This window comes from Ailuropoda melanoleuca, chromosome 9 (assembly GCF_002007445.2).
Source record: "Ailuropoda melanoleuca isolate Jingjing chromosome 9, ASM200744v2, whole genome shotgun sequence".
Taxonomy (NCBI): Eukaryota; Metazoa; Chordata; class Mammalia; order Carnivora; family Ursidae; genus Ailuropoda; species Ailuropoda melanoleuca.
This window is the reverse complement of record NC_048226.1, coordinates 66563836-66587593: the sequence shown is the minus strand read 5'-3', so window position 1 is coordinate 66587593 and position 23758 is coordinate 66563836. Positions and strand designations below refer to the sequence as shown.

Sequence of the window (23758 nt, the reverse complement as noted above, 5' to 3'; positions counted from 1 at the left end):
TTTCTTTTTGTTGTCTGCTGGGGCTAGGACTTCTAGTACTATGTTGAACTGGGTCCTATTGGCTAGTATCTTGGTGAGAACTTTTGCATCCATGTTTCAGGGATATTGGTCTGTAATTCTCCTTTTTTGGTAGGATCTTTTTCTGATTTTGGTTTTGAGATCAAGGTAATCCTGGCTTCATAGAAAGGGTTTGGAAGTTTTCCTTCCATTTATATTTTTTGAAACAGCTTCAGAAGAATAGGTGTTCATTCTTCTATAACTGTTTGATAGAATTCCCCTGGGAAGCCATCTGGCCCTGGACTTTTGTTTGTTGGGAGATTTTTGATTACTGCTTCAGTTTCCTTGCTGGTTATGGGTCTGTTCAGGTTTTCTGTTTCTTCCTGGTTCAGTTTCAGCAGTTTATATGTCTCTAGGAATGCATCCATTTCTTCCAGATTACCTGATTTGTTGGCATTTAGTTGCTGATAATATGTTCTTATAATTGTTTATATTTCTTCGGTGTTGGTTGGGTCCATATGTATTTAATGTAATTAACCAATAGAATTTTGTTAACTACATTTTTTCCAGTTTTTCCTTAGTAGTTGCTGTAGGGATTATAGTATTTGTCTTTATTGTAATTAACTTTAGGTTGACTTATTTCCAGTAAAATATAGCAAATTTGCTTCAATATAGCTCCATTTCTTTTCCCTTTCTTTTATATCTATATCTGTATTTATATTATATATATAAATATATCATGTTTATATTTATATCTGTATTTATATTTATATATATAAATATATCATATCTAAGTATGTTATGATTTCAGTAATACAGTACTGTAATTATTGATTCAAATAATCTTATGTTTTCAAAGATAAGTATATCTTTTATACTTATGTGAATACCATTTCCTTTAAATTCAGAAGTTCTTTTTTATTATTTCTTATAAAGAAGTTCTGCTAGCAACAGATTTTTTTCAGTTTTTGTTTATCTAGGAATGTCCTTATTTCCCTTGCATTTTTAGAAGATAAATTTGCTGGATTTAGAATTCTTAGGGGCGCCTGGGTGGCACAGCAGTTAAGCGTCTGCCTTCGGCTCAGGGCGTGATCCTGGCGATGGGATCGAGCCCTACATCAGGCTCCTCTGCTGAGAGCCTGCTTCTTCCTCTCCCACTCCCCCTGCTTGTGTTCCGTCTCTAGCTGGCTGTCTCTATCTCTGTTGAATAAATAAATAAAATCCTTAAAAAAAAAATAAAAAATAGAATTCTTAAAGATACTATTCTTTTAGCCCTTTGAGTGTTTCCTTTTACTATCTTTGGGCTGCATGGTTTCTGATGAGAAGTCAGCTGTTAATCATATTCTTGTTCTATTCATGATAAGTCATTTTCTCTTGCTGCTTTCAGGACTTTTTGTCTTTTAGCAGTTTGACTACAGTGTGTCTAGATGTGGATCTTTTTGTGTTTATCTTACTTGGGATTCATTTTCCTTCTTGGATATATAATTTAATGCTTTCTGTCAAATTTGGGAAGTTTTTTCTTTCTTTAAAGATTTTATTTATTTATGAGAGAGAGAGCGTGCACTTGCATGGTGGGAGAGGGGCAGTGGGCGAGGGAGAAACAATCTTCGCTCTGAGCCAGGGGGATGATATAGAGCTCGATCCCATATCATGGGATTATGACCTGAGCCAAAGGCAGATGCTTAACTGACTGAGCCACCCAGGCACCCCCAAATTTGGGAGGTTTTCAGCCACTGTTATTTCAAATAATTTTTTCTGCCCTTTATTCTGTCTTTTCTCCTGAGACTCCCATTACATGTGTATTGCTATGGTGTATGTATCACAGTCTCTGAGACTCTGTTTCTTTACTCTTTTTTTTTTTTGGACGGTAGTTTTACTTAGCTACCTGAAAGTCTGTTGATTCTTTCATCTGTTATCTCACAATGCTGTTGAGTTCTTCTAGTGTATTTTTCATGAAAGATATATTTTTCAAGTCTAAGTCTTACATCTTTAATAGTTTCTATATCTCTATTGAGATTCTCTGTTGAGTCATTTTCATGGTATTTTTTTCTGATTTCTTGAACATAGTTTCACCTTTTGAAACATATTTCAAACAGCCACTTTGAAGCCTTTGATATATCCAATATCTAGGTCTTCTGTGAATCACTTTCCATGACTGCTTTCTTTTCTGTCGATTGCTTTAATTTTATTGATTGCTCTCCTGAGTATGGGTCATACTTTACTGTTTCTTTGTATGTTTCATAATCTTTTTTGTTTGTTTTATTTAAAACTAGACCTTTAAAATAATGTGCTATAGACACTCTGGTTTCTCCCCTTTTTCCTCTCAGGCTTTTTTTTTTAACTTTCCTGGACTTAGTGTGTCATCTGTCTTTTTGCAGTATTTGGCTATTAATGCCTCTGCTCAGTTGTTTTGTTTTTATTTTCTAGCCAGGATTATTTGGGATTTCCTCTGTTTCTGTATAGCTTAGTGATCAGCCAATGATTTGGGCAGAGGTTGTGCTCAGACACCTTGAACCTTTATGACTTGTACTCTCTGCTGATGTAGGTGTGTATGGGTTGGAGAGCACATTCAAAGCTGTAGCTAGTTTTCAAGTCTTTTTTGGCTTTACTTTTCATGGGTTTTTGTGGGTTTCCTGTGTTCATATGCATATTTTCTCAGTCAGTAACTGTTATGTGGAGAGCTCATCTCACCCTTTGTGTGGCTCTCTCATTTTCTGAATCTCCCTGTTAAATTTCTGGCTGGTTTGTTGCTTACCCAAGCGTGGCTGTCAAAGCTTTGGGTTTGATAATTTATTTATTATTAGGCTTACCAGTTTTAGTTGACAAATTGCCAGTTTTCAATTCCTGTCCCAAACTGAGCCCATATTTTCTGGCTGCAAAGCTGCTATTTTTCATAGTCAACTTTGTCCTGGTAAAAGTACAGTTCTTGCTACTGATGGAATTGGGGGATGGGTGATGGTAATAGCCCTAGGCTGAAAGGCTGCAGCATCTTTCTGTTATTATCCAGAGCCATTGGAGGGTTTCAAGGATGAATACTTTTCAATGTGTTGGCTGATTTTGTGTCAATTTTTTTGAGACACAAAATGATTGTTTTTTTTTTTTTTTTTAAGATTTTATTTGTCAGAGAAAGAGAGATAGAGTGCGCAAGCAGGGGGAGCTGCGGTGGTGGTGGGGGGGGAGAAGCAGGCTACCCAGTGAGCTGGGAGCCCGATGTGGGACCCAATCCCGGGAACCTGGGATTATGACCTTATCTGAAGGCAGACGCTTAACCACTGAGCCACCCAGCATCCCTAAGTGGTTGATTTTGATGATGTTGTTCAGTGTTTTTGTTTGACAACGTTTGCCAGCCTCTTCACACTGTCATAACCCAAAGTGGGGAGTTTTCCTGATGTATTTTAGTTTAAATCTACAGTCTTGCCATTTTTTCTGTTCGTCACAATTTGTTTTTTGTTCCTCTTTGCAAGCCCCCCCGCCTTGCCTTTTTGGATCAATGGAATAATTTTTATTTCATTTTAACTCTACTATTGATGTATTAGTGTAACCTTATTGCTTTTTGTTTTTAGTGATTCCTCTAAGGTTTACAATATGAATTTATAATGTATCAAAAATCTTTCTTCAAATAATTTTATATCCCTTCACATATAACACGAGGCCTTGTAAGAGTACACTTCTGTTTTTCATCTTCCTTCCTTTGTGCTGTTTTGTCCTATTTTTTTTTTTTAAGATTTTATTTATTTAGGGGCGCCTGGGTGGCACAGCGGTTAAGCGTCTGCCTTAGGCTCAGGGCGTGATCCCAGCGTTACGGGATCCAGCCCCACATCAGGCTCCTCCGCTATGAGCCTGCTTCTTCCTCTCCCACTCCCCTTGCTTGTGTTCCCTCTTTCGCTGGCTGTCTCTAATCTCTGTCGAATAAATAAATAAAATCTTAAAAAAAAAAAAAAGATTTTATTTATTTATTTGACAGAGACAGCCAGCTAGAGAGGGAACACAAGCAGGGGGAGTGGGAGAGGAAGAAGCAGGCTCCTAGCGGAGGAGCCTGATATGGGGCTCGATCCCAGAATGCTGGGATCATGCCCTGAGCCGAAGGCAGATGCTTAATGACTACACCACCCAGGCGCCCCTGTCCTATGTTTTTCTTGTACATATGTTATTTAACTCCTTGTTAGTTGTTATTTTTGGTTTAAACAGTTTTAAATAAATGAGGTATTTCCTTCTAAGCCCACTTTGTTGAGAGTTTATCTTGAGTGGGTGGTGAATTTTGTCACATGCTTTCTTTGCATTGATTGAGATGATCATATGATTTTTATCCTTTGTTTTGTTTATTTGGTGTATCATGTTGATTGATTTGTGAATATTGAATCATCCTTGCATCCCAGGAATAAATCCTACTTGATCATGGTGAATATCTTTTTAATGTATTGTTGTATGTGTTTAATATTTTGTTGAGGGTTTTTACATCTATGTTCATCAAGGAAATTGGCCTATAGCTTTCTTTTTTTGTATGGTCTTTGTTTGGTTTTGGTATCAGGGTCATGCTGACCTTGTGGAATGTATTTGGAAGCTTTTCTTCCTCTTCTATTTCTTGTGATAGTTTGAGGAGAATAGGTATTAACTATTCTTTAAATGATAGAATTTACCTGTGAAGCCATCTGGTCCTTGACTTCTTTTTTGGTAATATTTTGATTACTAGTTCAGTTTTGTTACTAGCAATTGGTCTGTTCAGATTTTCTGTATGGGAAATGATCGTTTTTAAATAGAACTCCTTAACATGGTTTACAAAGCCTTTTTAAAAACCTGACCCTGCTTACCCCTCTACATTCTGGTGACTTTTTCTTTATTCATACTGAATTATTTTGATTCTTCATACATGGTGTTTCATTTGTACTGAATTAATTTTGGTCTATCAGATACACCATGCATAACCCCTCTCACCTCTTGATTCCAGTTATCTGCATATGCCATACATGTAGATGATTTTTAAGAAGGCAAAACAAAATGAAAACACATTTCATTACAGCAAGCAGTCAGATAAAGTATAAAACTAAAACCTCATAAATGAAGTCAAAATACAAGTGAAAATAGTTGCAGCTTAAACAAAGGCTAATTTACCTTGTGTACAGTTGAGAAAAAGACCAAAAAAATCAGTAGAAAAATGAGCAAGGAAATGAATAGATGGTCTAGTTTCATAACAATGTTAAAAGATACTGTTTCACTCATAATAAGAGAAATGCAGATTAAATCTATTCTGAGTAACAAGTTTTAGCTAACATACTGACTGAAATCCAAATACGTAGTTACGTACTTTGTTGGTGGAACTGTAAAAGAGGCTCTCTTATGTACTAATGGTAGGAAATAAATTGGTACAGGCCCCCTGGAGGGCAGTTTACTAATATCTATCAATATATGTATATATTTATATAACATACAATTATAGTAAATAAAATGTAGAATGTAATAAGTAACTTTAGTAATTACTATGTAGTTATTATAGTGATTTTATTAGTTATATTGTGTTATTTGTTATGACATATGATTATGCCTATAGTATATATACTTGTTTATCAACATATATGTTTCTATATTTTTGTGTGTGTATATGTGTATTTGTGGTCTCTGGACCTCACAGTTTCACTTCTGGGATTTTGTCCTGCAGATATACTGGCATACGTGTGAATTGACTTATGTATACATTTGTTCAGTGCCGTGTTGTTTATAATAGCAAAAGGGAACTTAGATATCCGTAAATAACCGGTGACTAAGAGATGCTACATCTTTGCAATAGTATAGGATATAGATGTAAGAAAGAAAGAATGAGGATGCTTTCTACTACTTGTGTTGTAGAACTCTCCAACAAAGGCTACATGTTGTTAAGTGAAAACAGCAAAGTATTTAATAGTGTGGATAGAGAAGAGTGTGTATAAAATGCTATCTTGTGTGTTAAGGGAGAGAAATAAAAAATATATATTCATATTTGTATAAAGATTTTATAAGAAGCTCATAAAACTAGTTATTTCAGGTGTTTCTGGGCAGATTAAGAAGAGGGGTTGGAAGGGGACTATTTACTTTATATTTTTTTATATTGTTTGATTTTTGAACTATGTGAACATATTGCCTCTTAAAAGTAAAATTAAAAGTTTTGTAAATGGTCTTAAGAAAAATATTTTCTTTCTATTTTTTTCTCATCAGTAAGCTAAAAAAGCTGAGTGAAGACAGTTTGACTAAGCAGCCTGAAGAAGTTTTTGATGTATTAGAGAAACTTGGAGAAGGGTAAGTATAAAAAATATGAAAGTAGCCTTAGGTAATGACAAAAAATTATAAAATATCTTTCACTAGAGTATATTTTCTTCAGCTGAATAGGAGTCATTTGGAGGGAACACACCTCAACACAATAAAGGTCATATGTGATATGTCAATGGCAAACATCACATTCAGTGGTAAAAAACTGAAAGATTTTCTTCTAAGACCAGGTGTATGACATGGATGAACACTGTCACTGCTTTTATTTAACGTAGTATCGGAAGTCCTAGCTGGAGCTATTAGGAAAGAAAAAGAAATAAAAATATTGAAATGACAAAGGAAGAGATGAACTGTTTCTATTTGCAGATGACATGATATTATATATAGAAAATCTCAAAGAATCTATCAGAAAGTTAGAATTAATAAAATAATTAATAAATGAATTATAGTTACATCAAGAAGAAGGAAGTATCTAGGAAAAATTTAACCAAGGAGGTGAAAAATCTGTTTGTGGAAAACTGTAAGACATTGATGAAGAAATTGAAGACACAAATAAATGGAAAGATATTCTGTGCTCATAGATTGGGAGAATTCATATTATTAAATGTCCCTGTTACCCAAAGCAATCTACAGATTCAGTGTAATCCCTAGCAAAATACCAATGACATTTTTCACAGAAGTAGAACAAACAGTTGTACAATTTGTCTAGAACCACAGAAGACCCCAAATAGCTAGAGCAATTTTGAGAATAAAGAATAAAGCTGGCGGTATTATGCTCCCTGATATCAAACTATATCATGAAACTGTAGTAATCAAAATAGTATGGTGTTGGCATAAAAACAGATACACAGATTAATGAAACATAACAGAGAGCCTAGAAACAAACTCATGCATATATAGCCAATTAATTTAGGACAAAGGTGTCAAGAATATGCAATGGGTAAAGGATAGTTTCTTTAATAAATGATGTTGGAAAAGGTAGATAGCCACATGCAAAATAACTGGGCCTCTCTTTTATACCACATGCAGAAATCAACTAAAAATGGATTCAAGACTTGAATGTAAGACCTAAAACCTAAAACTCCTAGAAGAAAACATAGACAGTAAGCTCCCTGACGTTGGTCTTGACATGACTTTTTGGATTTGACACCACCCAAAACAAACAAGTGGGACTACATCAAACTAAAAAAGCTTCTGCACAGTGAAGGAAACCATCAATAAATTGAAAAAGCAAGCTGTTGAATGGGAGAAAAATATTTGCAAGTGATATATCTGATAAGGGTTTAATATCTAAAACATATAAAGAATTCATACATCTTAATAGCAAAAACCCTAACATTTCAATTAAAAAATGGGTAGAGGATCTGAATAGATGTTTTTCCAAAGATGCTTCCAGATGGTGAACAGGGACATGGAACATCATTAATCATCAGGGAAATGTAAATCATAACCACGATGAGATATCACCTCATACTCATTAGAATAATAATCAAAATAATCAAAAAGACAAAAAATAACAAGTATTGGTGAGCATGTGGAGAACAGGGAATTGCTGTGCACTGTTGGTGAGAATGAACATTGGTGCAGCCAGTATGGAAGACGGGATGGAGGTTCTTCAAAATATTAAAAATAGAACTACCATGTGATCAAGCAGTCTCACTTCTGGATATATATATATATATATATGAAACAAAGTCACTGCCTTGAAGAGATATTTGTGCCTTTGTTCACTGCACCATTATTTACACGTAAACAATATAAGTGTCCCATCGATGGTTGAATGGTTAAAGAAAATGTGGTATATACACATAGTCGCAACTTACATGGTTTGATTTATGGGTTTTCAACTTTATGATGGTGCAAAAGTGATATGCATTCAGTAGAAACCATATGTTGAATGTTGAATTTTAATCTTCCTGGGCTAATGATCTATAGTGCGATACTCTTCTTGTGGCGGTGGGCAGCAGAAGTAAGCCACAGCTCTTATTCAGCCATGCAAATGAAGGTACACAATTGATACACTTACAGCCATTTCATACTTATGCAGCTGTTCTGTTTTTCCCTTTCAGCACAGTATTCAACAAATTACATGAGGTATTCAACACTTTATTGTAAAATGAGCTTTGTGTTAGATGATTTTACCTAACTGTAGGCTGGCGTTAAGTGTTCTGAGCACATTTAAGATGGGCTAGGCTAAGCTACCATGTTCAGTAGATTAAATATATTAAATGCATTTCCTTCTTGTGATATTTTGGACTTACTATGGATTTATCAGGACATAACTGCCTTTTAAGTCAGGGAAGATCTATATATACAGTGGAATATTATTCAGTCATAAAAGGGTATTATACTAAGTGAAATAAGTCAGAGTAAAATACTAATGATCTCACTTATGTGTAGAATCTAAGAAGCCAAACTCATAGAAACAGAATAAATTGGTGGTTGCCGGAGGGGGAATAATGGGAAGTGGGGGAAATGTGTGGAGGTAGTCAAAAGATACAAACTTCTAGTTGTAAGTAAGTTCCAAGGATGTACATGTATAGCATGGTGACTAGTTAATAAATAGTATGTTAAACATTTTAATGTTGCTAAGAGAGTAGATCTTAAAAATTCTCATCATAAGAAAAAATTTTTTTTTAACTGTGAGCTAGTAGATGTCAACTAAACTCATGGTAATCATTTTACAGTATATACATAAATCATTATGTTGTATACCTTAAACTAATAAATGTTACATGTCAGATTATCTCAGTAAAAGTAGAAAGAAAAAATGAATAGTAGTAGTAGTTAATATACTTTGTAGTAATCAATATGGATTTATAAAGACTGGATTGTTTTAGATCTGGTAATATCGTATTTCAGAGAAGAAGGATTTATATATATAAGGGAAAGGCAGGAAATGTGTTGTAAAGTGACAAGCAAGAAGTTTGTTAGTTTGTTCTGTATGCTGTTCTTATTAATAAGCTTGAAAGATTTTGACTTTTTAGGCAAATGAACATAAGTCCATCTTTCAGGACATTGGGACTCATTTTACTTAGGGAAAAATGAATAATAGATTTAAATAGAGTATCTCAGGCAGAGGAATAGTTGATATGATTTTAAAATAATTTATGAATCTGAATTTAAAATAATGTTTCATTTTTAGCACATAGGGACTTTTAATAAAATGGCAGAGTTTAGAAGAACTTTCAAAATAATAAGAGGTACAAAACGGAATTAAAATGGTGTAAACCAGCAAGAACAAGGAAGAGGAACAAGAGAAACAAAAATGTGAAGTAATAAGCTAAATGTAAGTTAGAAGGAATAAAATGAAATATATTTTTCACTTAATGTCAGTTCTCCCATTATGGTGCACCTGCATCACGCAGTCGGTTGGGCATCAGGCTCTTGGTTTCAACTCAGGTTGGGATCTCAGGGTGGTGAGGTCGGGCCCTGTGTAGGGTTCTGTGCTTAGCAAGGAGTCTGGAGTTTCTCTTTCCCTTTCCTTTTGCCCCTCCTCTCTCTCTCTCAAATAAGTGGATAAATCTTAAAATAAATAAATAAATAAATAAATAAATAAATAAATAAATAAATAAAAATTAAAATGCAAAACCTAGCAATATGCTATTTATAAAAGGCCTATGTAATACGAAGGGTGGAAATGTAGGGATATTTCCTATTAGAGATACCAGATAAGAAAGATAATCATACAAATAAAAATAAAAAGAAGTAGGAGTGGCAATATTTATATCCAGGGAATTAGTTAAAGTTAAAAGATCTCAGGTGAATGAATAAAGAGGGGTTAATATTGAAATAAATGAAGAGAGACATAAGGTAATGACTTTAAAGACAATTTATATAAAATGTATATGTGTCAGTCACCAGGTCAGTTTAATTTGTGAAGGAAAGCTATTAGAAATGTCAGGGGAATCTAATAAAAGTTTATTCAAATGGGAGATTCTCATATATCACTTTCAGAATTGGATAAGAATAACAGAAAAAAAGGACAAAGAGGGTGTAAATATTATAATCAATAAACTTGATTATATATCTGTAAATAACTGTATATATTTTGGCGTTCCTTTTTTTGGTATGTTCATGGAACATTGGTTAAAAATAACAAATTCTAAAAAAAGATTTTGCATGTCTCATTTTTTATTATAGTCTACTAAAATGAGAAAGAAATAATTATGATAAAACCCATACTTAATGGAAATTAGGACACATAATCTGAGGTAACCTATAGATTGAGGAGGAAATTACCAATTATTTAGAAAATGAAAAAGAAACAAATCATACCAATATCTGTGGAATCCAGAGAAGCTGTAATTAGGGGAAAATATTTAGTCTTAAATAACTGCATTACTAAAAAAGAACAAAAGAAAATAACTTAGTGCTTATAAATGAACTTAGAAAAATAATAAATTGTAGCACAAAATTAGGAAGAGAGAATTCATAAAAGAAAATTTTAAAATTAATGAAATAGAAAATAAAATTTAGAAATGATAAATACAAAAGCAGTTTCTTTGAGCAGATCAATAAAATAGTTAAACCTCTTTTGACTTTGACTAAAGAAAAAAGAGCAAAAATAGAAGATTTGGAATAAGAAAGAAGATACAACCAATGATAGAGAAAAAAATTTGAAGAATTAAGAGACCACTGTATGCTGCTCTAATGACAACTCATTGACTAATTGAAAAGTTGATGCTTTCATAATAAAATTTAAATTGTGTAAATTGACCCGTGAAGAAGTTAAAACTTAAATAGATCAATTACCATGGAAAAGATGGAAGGACAGTTAGATATCTGTCTATGAATTAAAAAGATAGCAGCTCAGGGCGCCTCGGTGGCACAGTTGGTTAAGCGTCCTTAGATCTTGATTTCAACTCAGGTCATGATTTCAGGGTCATGAGATTGAGCCCCGTGTTGGGCTCTGCTCTCAGTGGGAAGTCTGCTGGAGATTCTCTTTCACCCTCTCCCTCTGCCTCTCCCACTGCTTGTGTGTACGCACACATTCTCTCAAATAAGTAAGTAAATCTTAAAAAAAAAAAAAAAAAAAAAAANAAAAAAAGCTACCCAGCTCATAGCACCAGTATTCACAAGAGCCAAGTGTGGAAATGTCCGTCAACTGGTGAATGGATAAAGTGTGATATATCTGTACAATGGAATATTATGTAGCCATTAAATGAATGAAGTACTGACATGTGCTACAGAATGGATGAACCTTGAAAACATTCTGTTTAGTGAAAGAAGCTAGATAGAGAAAGTCACATTATTATATGATTCCGTTTATATGAAGAATGCAGAATAGATAGATCCATAGAGACCAGTAAGCAGATTCCAAATGATTTGGATCTAGATAGAGGTAATGGTTATACAACATTGAAAATGCACTAAATGCCACTGAATTGTATACTTTAAAGTGTTTAAAATGGTGAGTTTTATGTTATATGCATTTTACTAAAAAAAACAACAACAACAGCTAAGTCTTTCAGTACACATAATTGCAGTTATTTTTATGAGGCCAGAATAACTTTGATATCCAGACCTAGATGTATAAAAAAGAAAATTCAGCCTTGCTTGCCTACCCATAATGGTTACCGTGCCCTCTTATCTCTGGTGGAAAGACGCTGCTAGTTCTTTTCACTTTGTTATGGTTCCTATCATTCATTAAAACTGGGGAGTCCATTTCACTGTTGTCATCCCTGACCTGCACTATAGAGCTTCTAATGATGCTAGTAAAGGGAGTATCCTCTGGATCCTCTCAGTGAAGATAGTTAGGGGTTGGGTGAACAAGTCACATATGATATATCCGTTCCAGTATTCGATCTACTTGAACCTTTGATCTCCTTCCTCTAATGTATACTGAGGATCACTGGCATTTCTATGTAGGTCACTGTAGAGTCCAGGTTTCAGTTGACTAACTGAGCATACTGTTAGGGACATTCCCAACTGTTTGAGATAACACATTGAGTCTGGAATTTCTGGTCTTGTATCCATATCGGTGAATTCCTTTCTTGCTGGAAATCTTGGAATCCATTCCCACATATATTCTTTAGAATTCTGCTGATAGAAACTGACAAAATCTTGCAACTTTTTTGGTATGAATAGTAGGTGCTCTTGCATCGGATTTTCTGTTCATTCTCCTGGTATCTGGGGATTTGAGTGTAGTTATAGGACTGGAAGCAATGTCAGGTGGTGGAGGAGGATTTACATTCCCCTGAAAAGTGACTGCTTCAGGTGAGGGGATTATGGAGTCTTTAGGCATTGTGAGGCTCATCTTCTTGGACTGGGGAATAGGGTTGCTTTTGTTGGCAAGGGATGCTTGGTAGGATTTGGGGTGTTCAAGATACTCAGATAAATATCTACTTAAATATCCCATTACCAATTCTCTGGGTACTTCTCTTTATGGTTAAAAGCCTAACTTGAACAGAATAGAGTGGGTGATGTTGTGAATTTCGTAATTCAGCTTCCAGGTTGGATTAGACCTTGAGTTTGCTTTTGGAAGTCTCAGCCCTGTGCCTACAAGAATTAAATTCTTTTGGGGCATTCAGAAGTTTTCTGGTTCTCAGTCTTAAGCTGTAAGTTTAAGCTCTGAGCTTGTTGTATTTGTTACATAAGTTTTCCAGTGTAGGCCAGGGCAGCTAGTCTGTTCTATAGTATTTGTACTCTTATTTTCACCATGGCATTTTTTTTTTTTTACATTTTAAAAAAAGATTTTATTTATTTATTTGACAGAGAATGAGTGAGGACAAGCACAAACGGGGAGTGGGAGAGGGAGAAGGAGGAGCCTGATGTGGGGCTCAATGCGGAGCTAAATGTGGGGCTCAATGCAGGACTTGGATCCCAGGACCCTGGGATCATGACCTGAGCTGAAGGCAGATGCTTAACCAACTGAGCCACCCAGGTGCCCCTCGCCATAGCATTCTATTGTTAGAGGTACTTGGTCTTCTAAAGCGTTACGTAGAATTCAGGCAGCTAAGGATATTAATATAAATAATTGCTTTGCCACTAAATGCCATAGACTGTCAATATTCTGTTAACTTGCATTGAAGTCATTATTATCTTCAGATCTAAGAAAGAACTAATTCAAGATTCTCATCTTTAAGATTCTTTCCCTTATAACTACTTCCTGTACCAAAAACTATTTGTAGCAGGGCTTGGTCAAGAAAAGAAAAGCTACTGTATGTACTCTGGGTATAGAGAGTTTATTATAAAATTAGAAGTTCAAATGTCTTATGGAAGGGCCATAAGACAAAGGTGCAAAGGTCATCAGATCTGCTCCTTAAGGTCAGAGAAGCCAACACTGAATATCTCAGCCTGAAACACTGAAGTGGGTGTTTCTTTAAAAGCTCACTGGGGATCTGCTGGAATCCTTAAGAGTCTTTGAGAAGCTCCCGCCAGCTGTCTCGTTCTGGAGGAGCAGTGTGGTGGTTCTCAAAAGCTCAGCAGGAGGCTGCTGTATATGTCATACCTGGGGGTTCATCTGCTACAACTACATCTGAAGAATGGTGGTTTCTCCTTAACTTTTTGCCATGCAGATTTCATGCATATTCTTATTGTCAGATTCTTAACTGGGATACACTCAGGGAAAGGAATTTTGAGAACCACACTTTGTGGTTCCCAGCTTCTCTTTTGCTGTGATGAGACTTTAAAAGGGAGTGATGGTGTTGCTTAATTCATGGTAGATAATCCAGCACTGAATTCTTTATGGACTTCTGAGGGAATATTTATATACACACACGCATATATATGTATACATACATACATGACTTTTAAGGGGATATGTGCGCGTGTGTGTGTGTGTGTTTGTGTTTATGTGTATAAATTAGGACTACACACACAGTGTCTCTGAGTATCAAACTAAATTACTTTGGAAAGTTTAAAGAAATAGGATACAATTCATTTTGTTAAGGTAGCTGTTTCATCACTTATTTTTCACTTATTTTAAGAGATTATAAATTTGAAAGTGATTTCGCATAGCTTTCTAATATTAGGAAACATTCCATGTCTTCAATGGCTTGCTCTTCTTTCTCTTCTGTAGAAATGATATAGTGAGAAGAATAGGATCTTTGGAATCCTTATATGTTTAAATTCTGTCCCTGTTGGTTGCCACTGTTGGAGTCTCTGTTTCCTCATCTTAGGAAATGGTGATGGTAGTATTTTACCTCATGATTGAGAGGGTTGAATTTGATAATGCATGTGAAACAACAGTCCTAGTACCTGGCTTACAATCAGAACAGTAAGTGCAAGCAGGGTTTACTTTGTCTTCTAATTCATACCAAAGTATACATGTCTTCTCCCTCTCATTGTTTCTGCTTTTTAAAACACACAAATATTTACTTGGCAAAGTTTCGAGAGTTGTAGCAGAGATGCTTTTTTGGGCTAGTGGAAATTAGATCCTATTACTCATTGTGTTTAACTGTCAGCATGTGGTCTTGCTCTTGGGGAGGAGGAGGGGTGTTTGAGGAGACCTTGGATGTGTCACTTAGGGGAAACCAGATTCCTTGCTTCTCTGACTTTCGTATGATGTGGTCCTCAGCTGAGGGTTTCACGTGTTTTTATACAGTCTGAACAGGCATGGGACTTTGATATGCTGGGGATGATTTTGCTTAAGGCGAGATAAGCCTTTTCTGCTAACTTGATACTTTGGCTGTTTTTATTCTACATTTCATTCTTTTAATTTCCATTTGTATCTTCTTAATGCTGCATTTGTTTGAGTTGACAAACCGTAAGTCTCTTTCTTTCATTCATAAGAAAAAAGCAAATCTTTTTATATTAACTTGATGATTTTAGTAGATTTTAAGTATGTAATTGAAGCATTAAAGCTAAGGTATAATTCAATTTTATTTGTTTACTTCGATTTATCACCATTAAATAGTGTTTTAAATTGGAAAAGACTACATGCAAAAACTTGTATATTTGTCTCTAATACTTATGATATTTGAAAGGAAAAAAATAAATGTCCTGGTTTCTTGTAGGTCTTATGGAAGTGTATTTAAAGCAATACATAAGGAATCTGGTCAAGTCGTGGCAATTAAACAAGTACCTGTTGAGTCAGATCTTCAGGAAATAATCAAAGAAATTTCCATAATGCAACAATGTGACAGGTATGAAGATATTTTATTTCTTTGTTTACCTTCATTTTGATGAATTTTGCTAATAATGTATAAAAATATATATATATATATATATTTAAGATTGTATTTATTTATTAGAGAGAGACAGCCAGAGAGAGAGGGAACACAAGCAGGGGGAGTGGGAGAGGAAGAAGCAGGCTCCCAGAAGAGGAGCCTGATGTGGGGCTTGATCCCAGAACACCGGGATCACGCCCTGAGCCCAAGGCAGATGCTCAACGACTGCGCCACCCAGGCACCCCGAAAATATATTTTTTTGTCATCTGGTTAGTTTTCTGACTTTGAATCTGAAGTGAGACTAATCCTTCAGGGAGCATGAGGATAGTTTTGTAGGGTTGTCTTTAGGACTTAACAGTTTTAAAGCAGAAGTGATGTTATTAAGCAGCATGTGGTGATATAAAGCACTCAAGCTGTTTTCCCATTTTGGGGGCAAATTTATGGGTGAAAATTATTTTTTGATGTTAAGGAAGATCATTTAACAGTCTTTTTTATATAATTGTTTTTACTAATTATAAACGGCCATGTTTTAGTAACTCTAATTCATTCAGCAAACATTTACTGAGCATTCCCAGTGGGCCAGATACTGTGCCAGGATCTAGGAATACCAAGAGAACTAAAATACTGTTTTTCTTCTTGAGGAGCTGGTAGCCTCATTGGGAAGACAGATCCTTAAAGAAATCGCTGTGATACAGCACAGTCACTATACTGACTATTGCAGGGGTGATGTGAGAGCTAGGAGGCAGGGCATCTCCCCCAGCCAGGAGTTATGAAGTCTGGCATGCTGAGGAAGAGTTAATTAAAATTGGGTGAAGAAATGGAGGGATGAGAGAGAGTAAAGAGAATTACAGGTAGAGACATGAGAAACAATACACTGGTTTGTGCTGTTCTGACAAGGTTTAGAATTACTGGAGTGGAAGGTTTGAGACAGAGATTGGTATGAAATGGTTTGGGATGGGTAAGTAGAGCTGATCCTGAAGGGTCTTATATGCCCTATTAAATAGCCCAGTCAGGGATGCAGAGTTTATAAATTAGGACTATGTTTAGCCTATAGTTACTTAATTGGAAAGAGATTTTATTACTCTCGTTTTACAGAAAGTCTACAGGTAGCAGCAACAAAGTGACAATGTCTCAGGCTTCTTTTCTTACACTGTGCTGTCCTTAATACGTGCTCTTTGTCCACATGCTTATTATCTCGTGGTTATAAGAGGGCTGCTCTTGCTCCAGCCTTATGTTTATGTTCCAGGCAGGAGGAAATGGGAAAAGGCAGAAAAGGGCTTTCCCAGAAACCCTCAGCTTACGTTTTATTCATCAAAATTGATTGAGTCACATGGTGTCTTACAGCTGATGACTTAGGGGAGTCTGTACACACTGTCACCCCTTATCCAGTCAGGTCCCTGTTAGTAAGAGATCTATGAAAAAAACTTTCCCTTCCAAAAGTGTATAACATCCGTATATTATACGTCCTTTGGCTAATGAGGTGACTGAATAATCCTGGAGGAACTTTGTTTCTTGAGTCTATTTAGTTTTGCTTTTTTAAATTTTATGCTATATATTTAGAATATATTATGTATTTTTCATAAAGGCTGTGTACCTGGAAATTCAAGTGGTTTGGAAAAAAATAATACATTCCTCAGCTCCCAGATGAAAGTATGTAATTCCAAAGTTTTCCCAGACCTTGCTATTAATTTGGTAATTTGATAAGAATGTGGTTCCCACAGTTTGATGTAGAAAAGAAAAGATTGAGCACAGAGTATTGTTGAGCCCATCAGGTACTTAATACTTGTGTGTTGCTGTTACTACTTTATTATTATGGTTAAATGTAGTTTAGGGACTAGTGTTGTCCTTTAGAGATTTTAATTGAGTGTGCTCTAGGAAAGGCAGGGTCTCAGATATTACCTATTATACATATCTTCCTCTAACCTTGGTACATCTTAGGACCTATCAGCTCTTGCTCATATTTCTTTCTCGGCTTCCTGTTGGTTCACTTGGCTTTCATTTTTGACTCCTCCAACTCATTTTCTGCCCTGAAGCTTGATGTGATCATTCTAAAATGCAAACCTAATCAAGCCATTCTTAGTTTAAAACCTTAAGTGTCCCGTTGCCTGGATAGATCCAGTCTCCTAAGGATGGTGTATAAGATCCTTCATATTTATGCCTATGCTTCCAGTCTTCTCTCTTACCTGTGTTTCTCTTTTAAGCACATGTTTACTTGCATTCTCTGTCAGCTGACTTAAATTCTGTGAATTTGGGATAATGTCTTACATAGTGCCCTTGGACCTTGTCACATAGTGGTTATTCAAATACAAGTATTACTGATTCTTGTTTGGGCAACTCAGCTGGGCAATATCTAGAAGGAACTTTACATTTAACATTCTTAGATCAAATTTTTTAATTTTTGCAGAGAAGCCTCTCAAATTCCTGTTCTGTTCATGGCATCATTACCTACTTAGTCTTTCCACAACAAAACTGAGAATCGTCTTTGTTTCTTTTTCTGGTACTTCTGATGACACAGTCTTAGAGATTCTCCTTCTGAAATGTCTTCACTGTCTTTATCCTTCCCTTCATTCCCTGAGAAAAGGAATCATATTTCTTACCATATATGCAATGCCTAGCACTCTTTTTTTATTGAGTAAATGGGAAAGGATATGGTATGTATAAGGAATATGGAAGGGCATTATAGGTTAAGGAAGCCATAGGGAAATCTGGTCGTTGTTGTTGTTATATACTTTAAACTACTAAGGGGAAAGAAAAGGAAAGGATAAAAGGGGAAGAAAGTGTGAATACGTTTCTAGAAATGTTGTAACGCTTTATAGCAGGATGCTTGGTACATAGTGGGGATGTCTCAAATATTTGTTGAATCAAATAAATAGATGGGTGAGACAATTACTGGTAAAAAATGGCTCATGCCTTTTGGATTTCACTTTCAGATTCACTATTCATATGAAATACTGAAGGATCAGAAAAATTAGTAGGTTAAAAGATCCTAAAGGTGCTAAAAGATAGGGCAAGTGAAAAATAAACTGGGAAACGATGGGAGCAAGCATTACATTTTAGCTATGAATTACTAGTGTTAGTGTAGATGTGTTATTGGGAAACTGACATAAAAATGATTTGCAAGAAAACAATACAAATTGAAAAATTCCCACTTACAGCAGTGGAATTTGGTTAGAGAAAATGAGATTTGCATTTCTGAAATTGAAATAAAGTCTATTCAGCTAGTTGAGCACTTGGCAAATTGTCTTGCTTTCTATACTCCAAAAAGAGACCAGAGGGTGTTTAAATTTTTTTGTTCATTTTAGTAAATATTAAGCATGTGTTTAATACTGCATTTTGGCATAAATATTTGAGGAAGCCCATCTGCATTGTTTATTATAGAATCTTTTGTGTCTAGTCCAGTGCTTGGCACAGAGTAGACATTTAATAAATATTTGTTGAGTATATAAATCATAGAATGTTAATGCTAGACTAGATCTCTATTAGTTTAGAGTTTTGCAAATGTACTCTGCTCTAAGGAGGTAGGGGTATTTTCCTCAAACAGTGAAGAATTGAGCAGAATGAGAGACTTCAGTCATTGCTTTTATCTTTTTTCTGTATTGGGACTCATTCTAAAATTTTTTTTGAGAAAAAGGCTCCTGGTACTAAAACATATTTTAGAACTATTTTACAGGTACAGAAAATGAGATCTAGAGATATTACGTGAATTGTCCAGGATCACACAACTAGTTAGGGACTGGGATGCTCTAAGAACCCACATTTGCTGCTTCTAGGGCCAGCGCTGAAGAAAGTAAGATCTACAGAAAAGATTCCAGCAGTTCAAACTGAAGCACTCTCAAGGCATTGCTTGGGGTGGAGGCAGGAACTGGTCAGTAATACTTGGGAATACTGTGTGCTAGGTAAAGTGGATCCAACGGAGCCACGGTTGACACAGCCGCTATATTCCTGATCCTTACACTCCTCAAGGAGCTTCTCATATATAAACCAAGAGAAATGTGTTGTTACCACATACATCAAGGGACACATTTATTCACTTATTTATTCATTCAACTAATATATATTGAGTACATACTGCCGAGGGCAGCCTTTATGTGTTGCTCATGGGAGATATAACAATGAATGAATTGTCTTAGACTTTAGAGGGACTTTCAGTCAGATGGAAGAGGCAGATGACTGGACGTGCTGCTTTAATAGTATGGTAAAAGCTGTGATGAGGTAAATACGGGGAACTCTGTAGGTTGGAAGACATATCCAACATCTCACATTGGAGATTCAGGGAAAGCTACCCCAGGGAGGTCATACCCAAACTGAGTGACTTTGGATGACTTAGATTTGGGGAGGCAAAGAGGAGAGGGGATTCGTGTGTTGGGAATAGCACATTTTTAGCTGGTCTGCTTGGAGGCTTCTACCAGTGTCATCCCTCTCCTGCCTGTTCTATTTGCTGATGTTTCTGAGTAAAATTCCATTTAAACATTATTAGTGAGGGCCTTCCCCCCACCCCCCAAAAAGTTTGAAAATCACCATATTGAAGGATTTGTGATGAATTTTGGCAATTTGTATCAATTCTTGTATATGTATATTCATTTTTGGATGGGCCAAGAAATGAATTGCTGTTATTTAGGTTTATATTGGGAACAGTTCAGTTTTCATAGGAGAATATTCATATTGCCTTTGTAAAAGGATTGTGTTACCCCATTAAGTTTAGAACACTATTAAGATGGTAGAAGGATGTTAATGAAACTTATGTAGTGAAAAATAGCCATTTCTTAGTATTTTAAATATCACATGCTCATAATGGGAAGACTTAAAAAATGTTTGCAAAAGATGTATCTGTTAAGGACTGTTATCCAAAATATACAAAGAATCCTTAAAACTTAAGAATACAAACAGCCCAATTAAAAAATGGGCCAAAGACCTTAAGAGAGACGTTACCAGTGAAGATTCACAGATGGCAAATAAGCACATGAAAAGATGTTTCACATCCTGTGTCATCAGAGAAATGCAGATTAAAACAACAGTGAGATACCACTACATACCTATTCAAATGGCCCAAATCTGGAACACTGACGACACCAAACCCTGGTGAGGACGTGGAGCAGAAGGAACTGCCATTCATTGCTGGCGGCAATGCAGAATAGTACAGCCAGTTTTGAAGTCCGTTTGGTCGGTTTCATATAAAACTAAACATACTCTTAGCCATATGATCCAGCAGTCATACTTCTTGGTGTTTACCCAAAGGAGCTGAAAACTTCTGTTCACATAAAAACCCGCACATGGATGTTTATAGCAACTTTATTAATAATTACCAAAAACTTGGAAGCAACCAAGATATCCTTCAGTAGGTGAGTGCATAAATAAACTGTGGTACATCCAGACGACGGAATACTTTTCAGCCCTGAAAGGAAATGAGCTATCAAACCATGAAAAGACAGAGAGGAAACTTAAATGCATATTACTAAGTGAAAGAGGCCAATCAGAAAAGGCTACATACTGTATGATTCCCACTATATGACTTTCTGGAAAAGACAAAACTATGGAGACAAAAAAAGGCTCAGTGGTTTATAGGGGTTAGGAGGATGGGAAGGATGAATAGGTGGAGCACAGAGGATTTTTAGGGTAGTGAAACTACTGTGTATGATGTGTCAGTGTAGATTAGAGTTCTCAGTTGTTTCAAATGTACCGCTCAGAAGGTGAATGTTTATGAAGGGGGAAGCTATGCATGTGTGGGGGCAGGGAGTATATGGGAAATCTCTGTATCTTTCACCGCATTCTGCTGTGAACCTAAACCTCTAAAAAATACATTAAAAAATACCTTTAGTAATACGTGGTTATCTTCAATTAAGATGAAATTCAACGTAGTATAAAAATGTTAATTACCTTTTAGGTGATAAAAATTAACATTTGAATTTCCATAAGAAGCTTAAATGTAACGATTCACTGCAAATAATTTGTAGCACAAGTAGTGTTTATATAAGGTGCAAATAGACGAGAGTTTGTAGTGCTGCTTCCATTTTTCTCTCTGGTTTTTCTCACTTCTCATTTTATACTGTTTCTATCTTGAATTGCAATACTGGCGAAAGACTGGCAGGATAAAGGGTGTAGAAAAGGTGTGAAAAGGAGACAGAAATGGAAAGGATATGGTCATTAGGCATGGAATGAGAGGGATGGGGAAGATGATAGGTAGTTTCACTGGGTTGAAGGTGTTGAAGAGGGGAAGGGAAATGAATACAGGGGACAGGAGAAGGAAGCGGTGGAAGGTGGCACAGGAGAAAGGAGTGGAACATGGCTCTTGATTGTCACCCCAGTTTCACCTTTGCTTCCTGCTGTGTGCAGTAATTTGACTTGTGTCTTCCTTGTCCCTCCACCCAATGGAATTTCCTAAGTCATATTGAACTACTTAGCAGTGCCAAAAATAGACAGAATTGCTGGGTTCTCATATGTCCTGTAAGTCCATACAGCGGCTTAGTCAAAATTCTTAGGAATTACGGCTGAATTAAAATTTTGTGTGTTGCTTAAAATTATATAAGTAACACAAGAGCTTGGTTCTTGAAAGAAACGCTGCCTCCTCTCTAGAGTTTAAGAATCAACGTGTGGTTAAAAAACAGATGTTAGGCTATCTAAATAACTGTACAGTTAGTTAACTTGCCAGTTGAAATGAACAGTGTCACCTTTGGCCCCTGACCGTTTGCTTGTGATAATCCCCTTTAAATGCTATTTGATTGTATTATTTTCTTGCATAAACTTCTTCAGGGTTCCCCATTGCCTCAACTGGCTTTTCTTGTTGCTAAAGTCCACCTGTTTTTCTCCCTAGCTTCTTCCATTAGGCCATATATGTTATTCAGTGAACGTCAATCATTTTAAAATGATACATGAATGAATGAGGAATGAATTTGAATGAATGATATCTATGTCATTGGAAACAGCCTGAGTTAGCAATCCCAGGTCTTGTACTCACTGAGCATATTTGCATCTGTGTGTGTAATTTTTTTAAAATACAGCTTTAAATTTTAATCTTCATTTGCCAGTCTTAAATTTATATTCAGTGTGCAACTGAAGGGGAAGCAGAGTGGATAAAACACAGAAGACTTGCTTACTGTCTCCTAGCTTGCCAGTCTATATCATTACCAAATTCTGTTGAATTTACCTTGCAAAATCTCTTGAATTTGTTCTCTTTTTTATTTCTTTTATTCCTACTCCAATTTACCACATCTCTTTTTTACAAATGTAGGTTTTATTATTGTTTGGATATGGTGAAATAAATTGTTATACTTACAGATCCCAAGAGATGTGAGCCTGCCATGCAAGAGTGGGTGAGAAGGGGAGGAAGGCTTATACAGGGAAACTCCAGGGTCAGTTAGGAGGCAGAGGGAGAGAGCAGAAAATATGGACAAGAGCCCTTAATGTAGTTCTCTGGGGAGGAATGGATGAGATAGGGTAAACAGGTTTAGGATTGGTTAGTTCGAATGATTTCAGTGGGCTCTGGGATGTAGGGCAGTCCTTCATTGTCCGGTGTTTGGCTCTGGGTTGATGAGGTTAGGGAAATAGTGACCCTGGAGGTGGTTGGAGGTATGTACTTCTGATTGGTTTGATTGCATATAAAGGGAACACTCACAGGTGCTATCTCTAGGAATGAGCAAATCCTGAGAGGGACAGTGGAGGCCTTGTCAGCAGGTCTCAGATGTCAAAGTATCACAAGTACAGAAAATAAAAAGATAGGCTCAATACAGTCTCTAGCATGTATAGATTACAGTCTCTAGCATGTATAGATTAACATGGTCTTCTAATTGTTCTACCTGTGTCCATATTTGTTTTCCTGCAATCTAGCTTTGATGCAGCAGCCAGAGAAATCTTAAAAGTATAAACTAGGTCATGTTATTGCTCTGCTTAAAATTCTTCTCAGATCTTCTTTTACATATCTAATAAAGCCCAATTTCCTTACCTTGGTTTTGAGGCACTTCATTATCAGGCTCCTGCCTCCATCTGCAGCTACATTGTATTCAACTGTAGTCTTCACTCACTTTATTCTAGGCACAGTCATCTTTAAATTTCTTGAGAATGATTTGCTCTTTCTCTCCTCAGGGCATTTGCACAGAAAGTCCTTGGTGCCTGGATGCTCTTTATCTGGTTAACTTCCAGCCAACCTTTGAATCTTACTTTAAATGTTATTCTTTTGGGAAGCCCTACATTAGGTCCCTTCTGTTAATTTTTCTGTGATTATTCATTTGTTGAATAATCTTCAGTGAATGAACCTATTCACTGCTTTTTGTACATATAAGAAGGGAGGTACTGAGGATAAAATGGAGAGCAAGCCAGACTGGCACCAAACTTCATGAAGCTTCTTTTCTTCTGGGGGAGGCAGATAAAAGTCAGTGACAAAGTAATTACAAGATATTGTCAGTGCTTTAAGATTGTAA

General features: G+C 36.0%; 1 protein-coding gene across 1 annotated transcript in view; it reads left to right on the top strand.

Annotated features, from left to right (window-relative positions):
- STK3 (serine/threonine kinase 3) overlaps positions 1-23758 on the top strand; it is a 261084-nt gene that overhangs the window by 29326 nt on the left and 208000 nt on the right. The window contains exons 2-3 of the mRNA XM_034668361.1: positions 6184-6264; positions 15195-15323. Of these exons, the coding sequence (XP_034524252.1) occupies positions 6184-6264; positions 15195-15323 (210 nt within the window). The remainder of the gene's footprint in view (positions 1-6183; positions 6265-15194; positions 15324-23758) is intronic.